The sequence below is a fragment of the Balearica regulorum genome, chromosome 15, assembly GCF_011004875.1.
Source record: "Balearica regulorum gibbericeps isolate bBalReg1 chromosome 15, bBalReg1.pri, whole genome shotgun sequence".
In the NCBI taxonomy this organism is placed as follows: domain Eukaryota; kingdom Metazoa; phylum Chordata; class Aves; order Gruiformes; family Gruidae; genus Balearica; species Balearica regulorum.
In genome coordinates this window covers 11727546-11744875 of record NC_046198.1, presented here as the reverse complement: position 1 = coordinate 11744875, position 17330 = coordinate 11727546, and the positions used below count along the sequence as shown (strand labels likewise).

Here is a 17330-nt window from a genome sequence, read left to right as displayed (position 1 = left end):
TTTATTATTCAATTAGGAATTTAACTCACAATCAGGTGATCGCTTTAAGAGGATTTCCTATAAGGCAGGATTTGAATAACCGGGCTACGAGTAATATATTCCCTTAACTGGTTTATTCCTTTATCAGATTTTTTTTTTTCCTAAGCACTTTAATGCATTTACTTTCCCATTGTCGACACTTTTCTCCGCGTTCTTCCTCCCTCCCCAAGCTTATGCAAATCCCCCGTAAGGCGTTTAACGCGCCGTGTGTGTCAATAGTGCCGAAATCTTCACGACAGCATTAGGCTTCATGCATGCCCTGGCTGATTAAGAAGGGCGGTGGGGCCAGCCTGGCCGCCCAAACCCCCTTTCAGCCCTCGCCATGAGGCCGGGGAAGGGGCCCCCGGGCTGGGAGCTGCATTTTTCTAGAGAAAAGGCTGGAGCTGAAAGTAGCTCTTTTCTTTTGCAGGGTAAAACGTGAATAGGGAGCGCGGGGCTGACCTGCCTGCTGCTGTTTGCTGCCCTGTCGCTCAGCTTTTGGGGTGCTGGGGGATGTGTGGAGGTGTTAAACTGGGGAGAGGGGACGAAACGCCTGTGGCTTGGATGTGAGTGGAGGAGGAAGAGGACGGTGGCAAAATACCATATAAGCCAATCTTAGCATCAATTTGCTCACACATCGCCTGCCCCTGTGGCAGCAAGTGCGCAGGGTGCATCACCCTCGGGTGCCCACCCGCCTTTGGGAGCCCTGTGGGAACGGCAGGAAAAGCAGATTTTTTTTTCCCCGCTAATTGTGCCACCGAGGGCTCAGGTCGGCTCAGCCGGTGGCTCTGCCCGTTGCCCATTGCCATGGCTCTGGGGGTGCTGCCCGCCCTCCCTCGCACCGCTGGGTTGCTTTCCAAGGAGGAAGAGGCTTTCCCCCTGGCTGGGGCTTGGTTTGCCTGGGTTTTTTTGGGGGGGAGGGAGGGAGTTAACAGCCTTCACAGATGTGGGGTCTAACGTACCCGGTGGGCGGGGGAGAAGCCTGCAGCACTGGCTCTGGGGGATGCGATCACCCTGCTCAGTGGAGCGTTCACTCTGAAACCTACAGACAACCACTTGGACACCAGAAAAAGGGAAGCGCGGGGAGGAGGGCAGCATGTGGCAGCACGATGGGAATAGCCAAAGGGGCTGTATTGCCTGTAACTCGTGGTTTCCCCATCGCCGGGGGGCTCAGGCTGTGGGGCTGCTGGCAAGCCCCTCTGTGAGCCCAGCGCAGGGAGCGGGGGGAAAACCATCCAAGGGTGGCTGTCACCATTTTGTCCTTCCAGAGAAAAATCGCTTCTCTCAACCTGAGTCTTTAAATAGCGCGGTGAGTGGGAGCGAGCTGAACCGGCCCTTCCCGGCCGTTGTTTCCTCTGCGCCCTCCGCTGACTGTCTCCTTTTTTATCCCATCCTGCTGCTCTGCCTGTGCGTGCAGCAATTATGCAAAGTTGCAATCAAGGAGCTGAATTAGCAGCTCATCTTGGATTAATTAGTGATGGATGCAAATCTCTCCCAACAAAGAAGCCGGGGGGGGGGGGAGGACTGCAAAGGCTGTGGGTATCTTCTCTGGGTTCCTCCAGCTCTCCCAGGCTGGTTTAGCTGATTTGGGGGTGGGAGAGATGCACAAACTAACCCCTTGCAGGAGAATCGGGGCATCCGCGTGGAAAAAGTTGGGCCTTGGCCTTGGCCTTGGGATGAGAGCTGCGTGCCCTGAAGCTGATGTTCTCATCTCTGTCTCAGCCCCTGCATCTCCCCAGAGCACTTAAACCCAATGCTTTGGGCTCAGAGCAACTCCTGCTTCCCAACCCAGTCCCGTTGCAAAATTTGGGGAAAACCCAGTTAATCCCCGTGGCCTCCAGTGCTGAGCTCCCGCCAGCGCCGGGGATTTCTGTTCACCTGCAATCGGATTGCGACAAACCCCTCCCCTTGCATTGAACAAATTCCCTGGCTACTCCCCGTTTCTCGCAGGCCCTGGTAATCCCCCAAGCATGACTCCGGCCAAGTGACAACATCCCTGGTTAATCCCCACCGTCTCCGTGCAAAGCCGGTGCTGCCAAGGATGCGCCCGGTGCCGGTACGGCACGTTCAGCCAGCACTGGGAGCAGCCTCCGGGGAAGGATGCAAAGGCTGCGATGCTATTTAAAGGAGCTTTTCCAAGAGGGGATTGCAGGCTCTGGAATGGCCTCCCCTCTCCGTGAAGCGCTCCCGGGACCACTGAGCACGGGGGAGCTCAGATGTTTCATCCCTTTGCCCGGTCCCCCCAGCTCAGCGATTTCAGGTGCGGTGTCACCCACCCTGGCTGGTGCAGAGGGGACACGGCATTGGGCACGGAAAGCCTGCGACGCCCTGGCAGGATGAGCACAGCTTGGTTAAGGAACCACATTTTGCTACTCCTTAACCAAGGGACGGCCCATGGCTGTGCCCACAGGGGTGGGGACAGAAGGGACAGCTGCTTCTCGAGGTCCCCAAGGGTTTAAGGCCATGGATTTTGGCAGCGGGTGGGATGCAGACACCTGAAAGGTCTCTCCTTCCTTTCACCTCTGCAACAGCAGTGATTAATAAAACTCCACTTTGCTGGAAGGGCAAGAAAAAAAACGCAGTACAGGAGATTTCTGGAGACCGTCCTAATCCAACGTCTCCGAGCCAAATGAATCAGCAGCGTCTTATTCCACCCGGTGGGATTAATCAGTGTTCGACCAGGCTCCAGGAAAGCGAGGTAAGGCTCTGAATAGCAAGGAGCCGTGGTGAGGCAGCCGCAGGGTGTTAGCTGGTTCACGGAGCCGAGCAAATCCCTCCTCGTAATCCGACAAACGCAGCCGGGATGTACCTGTTCGTACCAGGAGCCATGGGACAGAAGGCAAAAATACCTCTAAAAAGCTGCGGTTTGGGTGAGGGATGCTCTGTGACCCGTGTTATTGGATGTGGGGGGTGCAGGGGGAGACCGTGGGATGGGGCTGCATGCGTGGGGTGTCCCTCCTGCCATGGGGACTGGGGTGTCTGGGCCAGCTTTGCCCGGCTCACTCGGAGCATCGCGCTTGGCAGGTTCTCCTGGCTGTTAAAGTGGGTCAAGCAGAAACCCAAGGAGCATCCGAGCTCACCAACTTCGAGCCAGCTACATCAAAGCTGAATTATTCAGGGCCAGCTTAAAAAATTGAAAAACCCAGCAAAACTCAGGGAGAGCCCAGCTCCCGGGACTGCCCCCCATGGCCCCGTCGGGCAGAGGCGGCTCAGGGCACCTAAAGGGGGGGCACCTAAACCCTGTCACCAGCACAGAGCTTTGGCACTTTGGGAGGGTGAACGGTGTCGTTTGGGTCTAACGCTGCCCTTGGGGATGGGAAAGGCAGAGGGAAAGCACTCGGAGTTCACCCTGGTGGATTCATATGGTCCCCCATAGCCCCCCCCCCAAGCTGTAGCAGTTTCCTCTGGTACCCCAGCATGCCCCCCCTTGCACCCATAGCAGAAATAGCAGAAAGAGAACCCCTTTGTCCCCCAAAATGGGGGTCAAGAGGTCATGTGATTTTAGACAGGACGGTAAATTCAGGGCCTTGTTATTTGCCACAAGGTGTTTGGTCACAGCATCTCCCCGCGGCTCAGGGAGCACCAAGTGCATTTGGGAGCCAAGATGCTCCCTGAGCTCAGTCACTTTTATAGGACACGGGGACACACACACACACACACACCCCGGGCTCCATACCTGGGGCTTCAGGATGGGGAGAACCAGCTCAAGGGGAGAATCCCTGCGGAAAACCGTGAGTAATGCTGGCAGCGGGGCCTTGCTGGCGAGCTGTGAAAAGGCAAGCGCACATATGCTTCAGCTCGTCCTGCTCTTTTTGTAGAGCACTCGCACCATCTGGGTGCCAATCCGTGGCAGGCGCGGCCAGGGAACCCCCACCACAGTCACCCCCTTTTCTTAAATTTCCCAGTTTCCTGGAAGGGGGTGATGAGGTCTGGTGCAGGGCAAGGGGACGTACCCCAAGAGGAGTGAGGTGCTTGGAGATTTTATAATGCCTTGTTGTAAACCTAGCGCTATCAACGCTGAGCTGAACAAACCCAACCAAAACAAGCAGCCTAAAATAATCCCCCCTTGCACTAGTGCACTGAGCTTTGCAGGTGCTCAGCCAAGGCGGGAGCGGGGAAAGCTCAGCCCCTGGCGCTGGGCAGAGCTCGGTGCAGCAGCCTGGCTTGCTCTGAGCCAAACTCCAGCTATTTCAGCCAAGGAGAAAAGATGGAAATTTCCACCTGGCCTGTTTTCCTCCCTGCGATGAATTTGCAGGAGCCCCTTTGCCCAGCCCTGCTCCCGGCAGAAGGGCGGCTGAGGAGGCGCAGCCAGTTTTGCCTCTAATTTCCTCTGGCGTGAGCAGCAGCAGCACATCCTGCCGGCCCCACGCGCTGATTTACACAACGCAGCATTTATTGACTGCGAGAAGATTATAATTCGCAGCCCGGCACGTTGCAGCCACGGCATGCAAGCAGGCGTGGAACCTTTCCTCCTTCCCGCTGCCGCCATCCTCCCACGCTCTGGGTGGGGAGAGCCCAGCAAGGGCTGGTCCCCCAGGGCTCCCACCCAGCTTGATGGGAGGGGGTATCTGCTGTGTCATCTGTGTCCCCCTCCGTGCCTTGCTGCTCCTGCAAGAAAGCCCGATAGCATCAAATCCCCGTGACGTCGCCTGCAGCCTTGGCCGGCTCACTCAGCTTGGGAGGGGTGGGGACAACCGCGGTGTCCCTGCCTGGAACACGCTGCTTGGGGACACGCATCCTTTCCCTGGACAGATGTCCCTATGCTGTTGGTTCCCTTTCTTCTATGCTTCGACCCCCTGGCTGTGCTGGGGAGCAGAGACCCCCCACATACACTTGCTTCCCCAGAAAGCTGGGGGAATTGATGCATTCTGCTAGCCAGAGCTCCATCCATCCATCCATCCATCCATCCATCCATCCATCCATCCTTCTGTGCATCCACCTATTCTTCTGTCTGTCCATCATTTCATCCATCTGTCCTAGCTGTACATCCATCCATCATGGGGCAGCTCATGCTGACCCCGTCGGCCCCTTATGCCAAAACTGTTTGCAGGGTGGGAAGGACCCATCCCTGCCAAGCTCATGTCCTAAATGAAATTACCAGGGCTCCCTTCCTAATTAATCTCTTTGCAATTAGCTCCAGGCCTCTGAACCCACACCCCCCACACCACCCCCCCGCCCAAAGCGTCTATAGGAGGTACCTATAGGCAGTACCTATAGGCGGTACCTATAGGCAGGGGTATGAATGTGCTCTGTTCACTGCAAAAACCTTTCCTGCGGCCCCCGGGGCTGACCCAGCCCATCGCCCGGCGGCCCGGGGGGGGGGGACACGGACGCGGGACTCGGTGCGCGCCCCCGGGAGGGGACCGGGGGGAGCGGAGGAGGAGTGAAGGGGAGGCGGGAGGATGCGGGCGGGCGGGAGGCAGGGCCGGGGCCGCCTCTGCTCCTCGCTCGCAGCCGCCGCACTCGCTGCCGGCCTCCCCCCCCCCACCCCCGCTCCGCGCCCCCCCTCCCCCGGAGGAGGCTCCGGCATGGCGGGGCCGGGGGCCGGCGGCCGCGGGTGCTGAGCGGGGCGGGCGCAGCGCTGATGCCGCAGAGCCGCCGCGGCGGAGGGAGGTAAGAGCCGCCACCGACCTGTTGGGCACGGCCGGGACCGCCTGCGTGCGGGGGGCGAGGTGCGGGGAGACGCCTCCCCCGGGCCCCCTGCCCTCCCCGGCTCCCGAGCATCTTCCCCCGGGCGCGGCCGGGGACGGGTTTTCCTCCCCGCTCCCTCCAGCGAGGAGCTTCTCCTTCAGCCCGAGGACGGGGCGGGGGGGGGCGGGGGAGGTTATTGAATTCCCCCTGGCTTTTTGCAACTTCGCTGCTTGCAAGATGTCGGGGCAGCCTTTCGCTGGAGCAGAAATCGTTTCTCTGCCCTGACGGCGGGGGGGGGGGGTGTCTGTGCTGCCCGGGGGTCACCCGGCACGGGGGGTGCAGCGGGGCAGGGGCCCCCCCGCTCTGCCCAGCCCTGCCCCTGGGTGAGACCTCCCACCCCTGGCCGTGATGGAGGACCCCCTCCCCTCCCCTCCCCTCCCACCATGGGTCCAGAAGGGTGGCAAGGCCCGATTCTCTCCTGTGTAGACGGGTGTAAATCCAAAGGGAGGGGACAATCCAATTTACCGCCGCACAGGGATGCTCGGATCAGGCGAGGCAGACGGGTGCTGGAGGGCTGGTCCAGCGCCGTGGCTGTGCAGCGCATCCCGCTCTGCTCCCGGCCCCCTGGCACCGAGAAGTTTGGGCCACAGTAGGTACAGGGTGTTTCCAGCCAGCGTGTTCTCCAGCTGGGATCTCTGCTATGGAGAAACCCCGCAACAGGCTTTCCCGCATCCCAGGAGATGCTTCCCGGTGGGTTTTATTGCCTGGGGTAGCATCAGGCACAGGAGGGTGATCAGCAGAGATCACAGCCAGCTCCTCTGTGAGCGACGGGATGGAGGGGCGTCCCCAGCTGAAACGTGTCCCGCTGGCTTGTTCTGCACATAGTGCTCCGGGATGGGGGTCTTGGGGCCCACCCTGGCGTGGTGCAGGGTGGGGACCCCAGCCTGGCCCTGTCCAGGCCTCGGCACAGCCTCGGGGCTGTGGCAACGCTGCTCTGTGCCACCAGTCCCTGCAGCGAGCAGATGCATTTTAGGCTCTAAGATTGTGTTTGCAGGGATGCGGGCACCACGTTTGCCACCCACCCTGGGGTCCGCCAACATCTGACCCACCCTGGCAGCCAGGGAGATGCTAGAAAACCTTTCTGCTCCTGCAAATGCCATGTCTAGCAGGGAGACCAGACAAACCACTGCCATTGATTTTTCTTCCCTTGCCTGCCTCAACCTGCTGCCTTGGAGGAGGTTTCCCCCCTCCCCGTCCGGCTGGGTGGTCTGCGGGCGGCGGGCGCAGAGGCAGGCTGGCATCTAGCGACTGGCGCCGGTAATACAGAGCGGCCCCCGCGCTGCCCCGGGCTGCTCCCCAGGGCCTGGGCTGGGATAACCCCAGAGGGATGAGCCACATTTTGGGTGGCACCGGTAGGATTGCTGGAGGTGTTTTAGGAGCTCGTTGTGGGATGCATTTGGTGTGGACCCTCTCGGGCAGCTGCTGGGGCCTCTCTGGCAGCTCTCTGAGCATCTCCCTGCTGTGCCGTGGTCCCTCAGAGACACAGATCCAAAACGCTCGCCTTAAAAGCTGGGTCGCATCCCATTCTCTCTGCGAAAGGGCTGCAGGAGTGTGTCTGCCCAGGCCGCTGTCTCTGCCCCAGCCCCGGGCAGCAGAGAGCTGAAAAAGGGCATAAACCAGAGTAAGTATGTGCTGCCTGCAGAGAACAAGGGGAGGCAGCCAGGATCCTCCCCAGCAGCCGCCCTCTGTGAGTGGTTTTCACCCATTAATTTCTCTAATTGCTTTTGGAAAAAAAACGCGGTGGCGGCATTTGGCACTGGTAGCATTGCGGTGAGGTGTTGAGCCAGGCTAGGGCGAGTGCTGTGCCTTGGGGGAGGCTTGCACAGACCCCCTGATCACCCCTCACCACCCCAAATCCAGTGGGTCAAGGGACCCCACTCTGCTCGGGGAAAGCATCTTTCCAGGTGGAAAAAACATAGGAGCTGCAGCGGTACGGTGGGGTGACGAAGGCTCAGGGCCACCCACGTGCCATCCATCCCTTGCAGACCCCTGGCATCACCGGGGGGGATGATCCCCAGGGGGCACAGGAGCGATGCCCCCGGCTGTCACCGCTCTCCTTCCCAGGTTGGCCACGATGGGCTCGGTGGGAGCCGAGCGCTTCAAGGAGCTGAGCCCAGCAGGGACGCCGGAGGGCAACGTGGTGATGAGCTTCAGCTTCGACAGCTACCAGCTGGAGGAGGACGAGCTGCAGCGGGGCAGCCAGGCCAAGGGCATCCTCACCTTCATGGAGCCGGGTGAGGGCAGGCACGGCCCTGACCCAGGAGCCGGGTTCCCCACTGGTTTCCCATCCATTTAGGAGCTTCCTGGTTTAAAAGCCACAAATGGCCTGAAATGCCGTAAAATTGTCTAACAACTTTTTTTTTTTTCAGACCTGTTTGTAGCCGTGTGAGCCACCACAGCGTCCCGTGGCAGGGGGCTCTGCAGGTTGGCAAGGAGTTGAGGGCTCATGCCCTGGCTCTCCTGCCCAGCTCACCCCCAACCTGCAGCTTCACCCTTTCCCGTGTAGGGCTCAGGGATGCCCCTGGGATTTACCCCAGCCCTGCTCCACGTGCCAGGGCAGCCCTGTCCACCTCCGCACCCCCTCAACCCCTCCTGCACCCTGACTTTGACTCTCACCTACACTGCCTGGCTCTCAGGTTATTCGGCTGCTATTAAAACTCGTCAGGCCCCAAAGCCCGGCTGCTTTCCTGCCTCCTGGGTCTCTTGTAGAAATGCCCTTATTTAGGGAAGGAGTTTCTCGGGGCTGGGGCCCTTTATTGGTGAGAACTGGGGGGTGCCAGGCTGCTTGCTGCTGGTGGGACGGTTTGAGCCATAAGGATGTTGAAGCACCATTTGTCACCCCACGGCTGGGGTCTGCTGCAGGTCCCATGGGTGCAGCAGTGCCACTGTCACGTCTTTTCTCTTTCCTTCCCCTTTTGGGGCAGTTTCTGAGGATCCTGAGCCCCAGGATCGATACCATGGGATTTACTTTGCCATGCTGCTGGCCGGGGTGGGATTTCTCCTGCCATACAACAGCTTTATTACTGATGTGGACTACCTGCACCACAAATACCCAGGTAGGTCTCCAGCAGCTGCAGCACTTCCCAGCCACCCCAAACCTGGGGAGAGCTCGCCCCCCCCCCCCCCAAAGGAAGCTGAACCCCCACCATCCCTCATCACCTGCCTCTCCACAGGGACTTCCATTGTGTTCGACATGAGCCTCACCTACATCCTGGTGGCCTTGGTGGCTGTCATCCTCAACAACGCACTGGTGGAGCTGCTAAGCTTGCATACCCGGATCTCTGTGGGTGAGTGGGGGGGTCCCAGCAGACCGTGGCAGTCTGACCCGTGCTGCCGCCCCCACCCGCCTCCATCTCCCACCCACAGGCTACCTCTTCGCCCTGGGGCCCCTGCTCTTTGTCAGCATCTGTGACGTCTGGCTGGAGCTCTTCACCCGCAGGCAAGCCTACGCCATCAACCTAGTTGCCGTCGGGGTGGTGGCCTTCGGCTGCACAGGTACACGGGATGGCGGCCAGACCTTGGGCAAGCACAGCCCTTCAGACAGGGATGGGAAAACAGGCATCCCTAAGAGCCATGGTCTTCTGGGACAACCTCTTGCTCTGATCCCTATAAACTGACCCTATAAACTGGCCCTCACGTCCCTGCTCCATCCCCTCCACATCTATATAGGCACCGTGGGACTGGCCGGGGGCACCAGCACCAAACCGTGCATTGGTCCCTGACACCACTGACCTGGGCCACCACAATGGCTTTGCCATTTGGGCCACCATGGTGGCTTCCCAAAACTCTGCACCTGGTGGCCACTCTTGGTGGGAACAGCCATGGTGGGGCATCCAGGGGGCAAAAACCTCTCCCACTTTTGGGGCAAGAAGGCTTCAGGTGCTGCATTGGCTGTTCAAGAAGGGTGCAGCTCCTGGGTGGCATGGTGCATGGGCCCCCACCAGGGTTTCTTTCCCTACACGGTGTTTCGGCTGCAGCAATAATCCCTCCTTCTCCCCTCGGCGCATCTCTCCTGAAGTGCAGCAATCCAGCTTCTACGGCTACACGGGGCTGCTGCCCAAGCGCTACACGCAGGGGGTGATGACGGGCGAGAGTAAGTACCTGCACCCGCTGCCGGTGTCTGACTGCGTGGGCTTGCTCAGGGGGACCCTCCTGCACCCTCTCCTGGGGCCCAAGGCCATGCTGTCCCCAGCACAGTCTGGCCAGGTTGTCAGAAGATGGAGGACACCCCAACATGCTCCCCAGCAACCCGGGGTGTTTAATAGGCTATAAATCACTTGCAAAACCTGCTGTGCTGCCACACCAAGCTGAGGGTTGGGGGGTGTCTGCCAGGATCTGGCTCCGTTGCCCCAGAAAAATCACTGCTTGTAGCTCCTCCACATCTGGAGGCATCACCTCCATGCAGTGGGGGGCTGCTGAGGGTCCCCGAGCTGTTGGGCTCAGTAGGACCTGATGCTGACAGCTCTCCCATGCCACCAGGCACTGCTGGGGTCATCATCTCGCTCAGCCGCATTTTCACCAAGCTGCTGCTGTCGGATGAGAAGGAGAACACGGTCATCTTCTTCTTCATTTCCATCGGCATGGAGCTGACGTGCTTCATCCTCCACCTCCTGGTGAAGCGCACCCGCTTCGTCCGCTACTACACCGCCTGCTCCCGCAAGGGTCTCCCTGAAACCCGGGGGGCTGGTGATCGTGGGACGGGCTACCGCGTCCACCACGATGTTACTTCGGAGGATGTCCGATTTGTAAGCCAGGGGTGGGTTTCCTTGATGGCCTCTGGGGTCCCTCTCCCCACCAGAGCTCAGCACTGGTGTCCCCTCTGCTCCATGTAGGAGAATCGGCCACGGGGGCAGCCGAGCTCTCCTCAGGGCAGTCCAGACCCTGAAGCTGAGCTGGCTGGCAGCGGCACCTACATGCGCTTTGACGTCCCTCGGCCCAAAATCAAGAGGAGCTGGCCCAGCTTCAGAGGTGGGTAGTTGGCTTGGGGGCTAAGCTCTATCAACAGGGTGGTTTTGCAGCATTTTGTGGGGCAGAATGAGTGATTCGTGGCCCAGGGCTTTGGGGAAGGGTCATCCTTTTCTCAGTGCGCCCAAAACCATGAGGCAATCACATCTTTGGAAGCCAGTGTTGGGGTGCAGGCAAGACTTTCAGGCTCTGCAAGGATAGTGCTGTGGATTTTGGCTGAGCTGTGCTCCCCATCCCTGCCAGACATGCTGCTCCACCGCTACGTCGTGTCCCGGCTCATCTGGGCCTACATGCTCTCCATCGCCATGACCTACTTCATCACGCTGTGCCTCTTTCCCGGGCTGGAGTCGGAGATCCACAACTGCACACTGGGGGAATGGCTCCCCATCCTCATCATGGCCATCTTCAACCTCTCCGACTTCGTCGGCAAGGTAGGAGAGAGGCCAACTCCACATGGTGGAGTGGATGCGTCCCTTCCGCTGTGCTTCCTTTTTGTGTCTTCTTTCTAAGCTGCTTGGCTCCACCAAGGGCCATCTCCACCCCATGGGTATCGAACTAGTGTGAGGTTACTCACTGGCATGCCTGAGGCTGGGCTCCTGCAGCAGATGGTCTTGCCACCATCTCATCTCCTTGCTGCCCCATTTTGGGCACCATGTTGCCCTCCCAATCCTCCCCCCACAGCATTCTCTCTGCTCCTTCCTGCAGATCCTGGCTGCCTTGCCCTACGACTGGAGAGGGACCCACCTCCTCATCTACTCCTGCCTCCGTGTGGTCTTCATCCCCCTCTTCATCATGTGTGTCTACCCCAATGGGAGGCCCACCTTTGGCCACCCCGCCTGGCCCTGCATCTTCTCCCTCCTCATGGGCATCACCAACGGCTACTTCGGCAGTGTCCCCATGATCCTGGCCGCCGGGAAAGTGAGCCCTGAGCAGCGTGAGCTGGCAGGTAGGACCAAGCCCTCCCGGGAATTCCATGCAGGGTGTCCCGCATACCATGACACCCCATGTCCCTTCCCACAGGGAACACCATGACTGTGTCCTACATGACAGGCTTGACGCTGGGCTCAGCCGTGGCATATTTTGCCTATAGCCTCACCAGTACGTCCCACAGTACCTGTTTCTACACCGAAACCTCCAACAGCTCCTTCACGTCAGGGTACTGAGCCCCAGAGCGGGGCGATGGGGACAGGATGGGACCTGCTTCCTACTGTGGTCTCCACCGCCCCGCTCAGCCCATGCCCTTCTTTGGGGAGGGTGCCCGGAGCCGGAAAGCTGCCCCGTGGTGGGCAGGGACCAGCATCCCGTTGGCATGGGGCCATGGCATCCCTGGGCCATGGCATCCCTGAACAGCCCATGCTGCCCAGCAAGAGCAACTTCTTGGGGTGACATTCCCCAACTTGGGGGGGGGGACAGTCATGTTGCTCTTGGGGGGGCTTCCCATCAGCAACGTGCAGCTCTCTGGTGGAAGGGGTGGGTGGGTCTTCTGTTTGAGCCAAGCCATTGCCAGGAGGAAGAAAATACTGCCAAATCCCAAAGGGAACAGGACCAGCGCTGGGGAGAAGGGTGATGGAGGGCTGGTGAGGAAGACGAGGAGCAAACGAGGAAGGAAATGCTCCTTCAGTCCCTGCTGGCTCTGGGAAGGTGGGTCTCAGCTTTCATTGATGGTGCTGCAGGTTTTCACCTGCACCTAGTGAGAGACCGGCTTGAAATCACGATCCCTCCCCAAATACACGAATTGCTGTGTGAAAGAGTCAATTCACTTCTGCTGGCTGGAAAAAACAAACAAACAAACCACATTTTGTCGTGTCTTGTTTTTGCCACCCCGACTGCGAGAGAGGCAGGATCTTGCCTCCCCTCACCCCACACTGCGGGTCTGCCCCACTGAGGCCACAGCACTGCAGATGGCACCCGTGGGCAACTGCGGAACTTCAGGATTTATCGGAAGGGACATAAATGAAGCTGGCATCAGAGTAAATGTCTTTGCAACGATGCCTGGTCGTTAGCCATGTCACTGTCACTGTCACGGCGCTGGCACTGCAGGCACTCGGCTGCTGGCAACAGGCTGGGCTTGCAAACACATGTGGGGTGATGCCTTGTGCCTGTCCTGTGGCGTCTCGGGGGTGCCCCTTGTACTGCTCCCCATCTCCAGGGTCCCCTCTGTCACCTGGGGCAGCTGGATTTGCCACTGGGTCCCATCGAACCCCTGCCAGCCTGAAAACTGCTGCTGGAGTGCAAGACCTTTACAGACAGTAAGCGGGAGAGAGCCCCAGGCTGAGCGGAGCAGAAATCGTCTGGAGGAGGTGCCAACGCCAGAGGCTGCCGCGTTTCTGGGACCAGCTGCACCTCGCTGTGCCAGGAGTCGGTGGGTGCCACCTCCCGAGGAAGTGAAGTCCAAGGGCTGGCGTTGGCGGGAGCGGGGGGGCACCCCCGACCCAGCCTCACCCACACCAGAGGGTCTCGCCCTGCCGAGCCCCCCAGCTGGGTGAAATGCAGCTCACACCAAAAAGAGCAAATCCAGTGGTTCATCCTCCACACCTCATCCCTGCAGGGCTCGGGGTACTGGAGTCACCATGAGCACAGTCGCAGGGGAAGGACTCGCGCCTCCTGCCCCGGGGCCCCGGTGAAAAGAGACCTCCAGGGTCCCATCCGTCCGTCGGTGCCACCCCGCAGGGGGACTGTCGGACTGACGGGGTGTCCCCAAAAAGAGCCACATCTGCGCTGGGTCTTTCCCTGAACACGAGGCAGGGACTGAGCCAAAAAGTGACTGTTGCTACCAAGGGGAGAAAAACCCTGCAGTCAGGACAAGCGAGACAAAGAAAGATGCTTCATTGGATTGCTTTTTTTCAATTAATTTTTTTTTTTTTATGAAAAAAGATCACACAGAGTTCTCCAACAAACAGAATGCCAAAAAATTGTTTTAAACAAAACATAAACAAAACAAAACAAAAAAAAAAAAACAAAAACCTGGCTCTCCTTTCCTCTCGATTGTCTGAAATATCCTTGTGTTCCATAGAAGGCAGTGGGTTTTAAGTGCTTTCTATTTAACATTAGCATAAAATCTCTCTCGCGCGCTCTCTCTCTCTCGCTCTTTAAAATATGCTCACACAATTTGCTTCTAGAAGTACAGTACACTTTGAGCGTGGGGGGTGTGCCTGTTCCCAGATCATTTACAATCACAATCCAACAGGAAATAAAAAATAATATTCTAAACGTCAGACTGTGTTCATTTCTGTCGTTGTTTTTTTTCTTTTTTTTTATAGTTTCATAATTTTTTTCACAGTTTTAAAAAGTTTATATTTATATATATATATTTATATTTATATTTATAATTAAAAAGTTGAATCCATTTAAAGACTTATAATACAGGAGGGCTAAAGAGTCTTTTGGTACATTAAAACTGTACAGGCTAGAACCGTCACTATCCGCCGCGCCGAGGCGCCGGTGGCCCGGGGTGGAGGTGGTACGAGCTCAGCACCATGTGGTTCATTTAAAGGACGAGGGGTAACTTTGCAGGGGCATCCCTCTCCCCTAAGCCCTGGCCTCCGGTCTCTGGTAAGCAGCCGGTACCAGGGCGGATAGTTTCCAATCTGTCCTTGTCTCGAGCGTCTCCCCACTGGAGCCTGGGCCATCACTCCCGACTGAGCCGGGCCCCGCTCCGCGTCCTAGCAATCTGTAGTGCGAGTCGGTAGTTGCAAAGATCAGTGCGTCTCTTGGAGGTTTTTTTTTTTTGTGTGTTTTAAGTGCAAGGATGTTGCATCGTTGCGTGGTTCTCCTCCGGTGTTCCCTCCGGCCGGGGGCAACCCTGGTGTGGCAGCGGTGATGCCACGGGTCCGGCGCGTGCCCAGCGGGAGCGAGACGGGTCAGCGCCGCAGAGGGAGGAGGAGGCAATGGTGGCGGCTCTCTTGGAGCCTGGGGAGGTCACCCGGATCGATGGAGCAGGCTGAACGGTCCCGTCCCTGAGCCCAAGGTGGCAGTGGGGCTCTGGCTGCAGAAATGCCGCAGGCAGGCACGGCCAGGCTTCACGCTCTACCCCCACTCCCTTCAAACAAGGGGGTGAGGGCTTCCCAGCAGCTCCACATCTCTGCTCAGGCAAGGCATGGAGGGTAAAGCTGGGCGAGGGATGGCAAAATCCAATGGCCTGTGGTCTCCTCTGCTCCAAGCACTGAGCAGTAGCTTTTCCCGGTCTTTCCCTGCCTCCCTTCACTGCATGCTCCAAGGCGAGGTCTTTGTTCGCCCATGTCACCCCCTGGCCATGCGTTTGCTCCCCCCCAGCACCTTTCCAGGGCAGGAGGGATGCAGATGGATGGGGAAGGTGGGTTCAGACTGTTTGTTCAAGGGAGTGGGAAGGCAGCATCCAAGACTGGATGTTGGTTCATCTTCCACTCGGCTCCTCCCAGCCTGGAGAACCTCTTCTGCCATCTCCGTGCTGGGGCCAGCTCTGCCCCATCGTGCTCCACGCTGCCAGCCAGGGGCCTCCAGGGAAAGGGAACCGCAAAAAGGCGCGGAGAGGATCGAGACGAGGCGCTGAGAGAGACTCATCTCCTTTCTCTTTCACCCTGTCCTTCCTAAAGGGTCATGCGAAACTAAGCAGGAAAGGGAATATAAGGACGGAGAGGAGTGTACGCAGAAGGCTAGCAGGTGTCCTTCCACGTACAGGCGGCTTCCAAGTTACTGATGGGGGCAAATGACACAAAAGGGATCCCTCTTGCTGGGGGTCCCGCTGGTGAAATGATCACGAGACCCATGTGCTTTCCTGGACCAAAAGGAGGAAGGGAGAAGTTGGTCAAGTGTCACCTTACTTAAAGCCACTTCCAGAAGAGCCTTGGGGTTCAAGAACCACCACCACCCCCCCCCACCGGCATCTCCCTCAAATCCTGTAACTGCTTCCCCAACCCCTTTCTTCAGCCCTCTCCTTCCTCCTCGTGTCTCTCGCGCTCTCCTGTCTGTAGTGTGACACAGAAGTCATGAGCATTGAAAGAAACAATCATGTCGTCTGAACAGGCACGTCCTCAGGTTTGTCCCATCCCTTCCCAGGGGGTGGCACGTGTCCCCTGGGCGGTCAGCAGATGACAGGAACCCCGTCGGTGTTGAAGATCATGCCCGTCGTGGGCTCGTAGGTCCCTGCAAGGTAGTAGAGGTCCTCACTGTCTTGGTATTTCTTTGTCTTTAGCATCTGCTCATATTGATCCAGACCAACAACAAGACACTTGTGTGAGATGGTCTGGACATCGTTTTCATCCACGTGAGAGGACTGGTAGAGGGCTCGCTGCATTACAGGAACGGAAAGAGACGGAAAGAAAAGGAGCAATTAGATCTCACAGCATTTACAGCATCATCATCAACATGCAGGAAAAACACCCATCACCACTGGCCAGGGCTTGTGCTCACTCTCGAGCAGAACTCCCACTCATCCCCACTGCCAGCCCAGGGCAGGGACACTGGGAATCTGCACGGCCCACGAGCAGCGTGGACACAATCCACCCAGCACACTAAACCTGAGCTCTCACTCAGCTCCCACCGATGGGAACACCACAGCTGCCGAGCGCGCAGACAGGGGAATATGGAGGCCAGGAGTTTGTCATCCTCACTACAAGGATGCAAATGCAAAGATGGGTGCTGGATACCAGCACTGTGTTCCTCTCAACAACCAGCACCTGCAGCTACTCCCACCCTCCAGAAACACCCATCCCAAGTCCTGGGCACTGCCGACTCAGCAGCTGAGGCAAAAAGCAAGCGCCAGAGAATTTCAGGGAACATTTCCCCAGCAGCATTTGTTATGGCGTCCCTAGCATCCCCTCCCAGCCCTGCCCCAACCTCACCAACCTCCATAAAGTCCTTCCTCTGGTTGGATGCCTGCAAAGCTGTGGACAGACTCCTGCCGGATTTCTGATCCCAGCGCTGTGCCCAAGAGGAAGAGAAAAGAGAAAACAGAAATGAAAAGCAGGTAATTAGTTGGTTTTCCATGCTATCACCTCCTGCCCACCACATGTGCCTTCACAACCTCAACGCCCATCCACAGCCACCGGTAATAAATACTAAGAGCCGCTGGAAACCACACTGCACATCTGTACAAAATTCGGTGTTTCTGAGCACCAGGCCAGTCGTTTTTACACTGTAAGAAGACTTGATCCAGCTCTTTTTGGACCAACACAAAAGCCTTTATTTCCCACTATGATAAAACCCACCCTTCCTCTGCTCAAGGGGTAAACATCAGGCTTGTCCACACAACAGGCAGCCCCTCAACATGAAATAATGGGGTCACCCCCATTACAGTGTCAGTAACAAACTGGGACATGGGTGTTTTCCTCATCCATGGAAACAAAAGGGAACAAGCAGCTTTGCAGCCCTCTCGGCGAAGGAGACCAGCCTACCTTGCCTTCGTTGAGTTTCTTCCCAGGGTTGGTTTCTTCTGGGTGATAAAACCATTTGACTCGGACTACCATGTTGTTCCCCCACGACTCCCACATGCTCTGGATCCGGCCAATGTAGGGCAGGTTGGGGCGGCCGGCTGAGAGGAAGACCGCGCAGTCTCCGATGCGGATTATCTCCTTGCCCCGGACGATGGCCTTGTAGAAGAGCTTCCTGGCCTTGCCTTTCATTCCTCGTCTCTGCCAAGAGAGGACCACACAGGTGAGCAGCCAGGGATCACCTAGGCT

At 58.0% G+C, this 17330-nt stretch overlaps 2 protein-coding genes across 8 annotated transcripts in view; one reads left to right on the top strand and one right to left on the bottom strand.

Annotated features, from left to right (window-relative positions):
- Positions 1–5453: 5453 nt before the first annotated feature.
- SLC29A4 (solute carrier family 29 member 4) lies at positions 5454–12121 on the top strand. The gene is made up of 11 exons (XM_075767694.1): positions 5454–5631; positions 7774–7943; positions 8634–8765; positions 8883–8996; positions 9076–9204; positions 9728–9802; positions 10189–10454; positions 10542–10677; positions 10918–11105; positions 11380–11620; positions 11695–12121. Exons 1-11 carry the CDS (start codon positions 5603–5605, stop codon positions 11835–11837), a joined length of 1623 nt encoding a protein of 540 aa, XP_075623809.1. The 5' UTR covers positions 5454–5602; the 3' UTR covers positions 11838–12121.
- Positions 12122–14938: 2817 nt separating this feature from the next.
- Positions 14939–17330, bottom strand: part of TNRC18 (trinucleotide repeat containing 18) — a 57327-nt gene continuing 54935 nt past the window's right edge. For all 7 annotated transcript variants that reach the window (XM_075767958.1, XM_075767960.1, XM_075767961.1 and 4 more), the window contains 3 exons: positions 17046–17282; positions 16498–16572; positions 14939–15940 (listed from right to left, as the gene is read on the bottom strand). In XM_075767958.1, the coding sequence (XP_075624073.1) occupies positions 15734–15940; positions 16498–16572; positions 17046–17282 (519 nt within the window). In that variant the 3' untranslated portion in view covers positions 14939–15733. The remainder of the gene's footprint in view (positions 15941–16497; positions 16573–17045; positions 17283–17330) is intronic.

Excerpts from the sequence above, each read along its gene's own strand:
- SLC29A4 (XM_075767694.1), top strand. The coding sequence starts at position 5,603 with ATGCCGCAGAGCCGCCGCGGCGGAGGGAG. Across the intron at positions 5,632-7,773 it reads AGCCGCCGCGGCGGAGGGAG|GTTGGCCACGATGGGCTCGG; the intron begins GTAAGAGCCGCC and ends TCTCCTTCCCAG. Across the intron at positions 9,205-9,727 it reads GGTGGCCTTCGGCTGCACAG|TGCAGCAATCCAGCTTCTAC; the intron begins GTACACGGGATG and ends TCTCTCCTGAAG.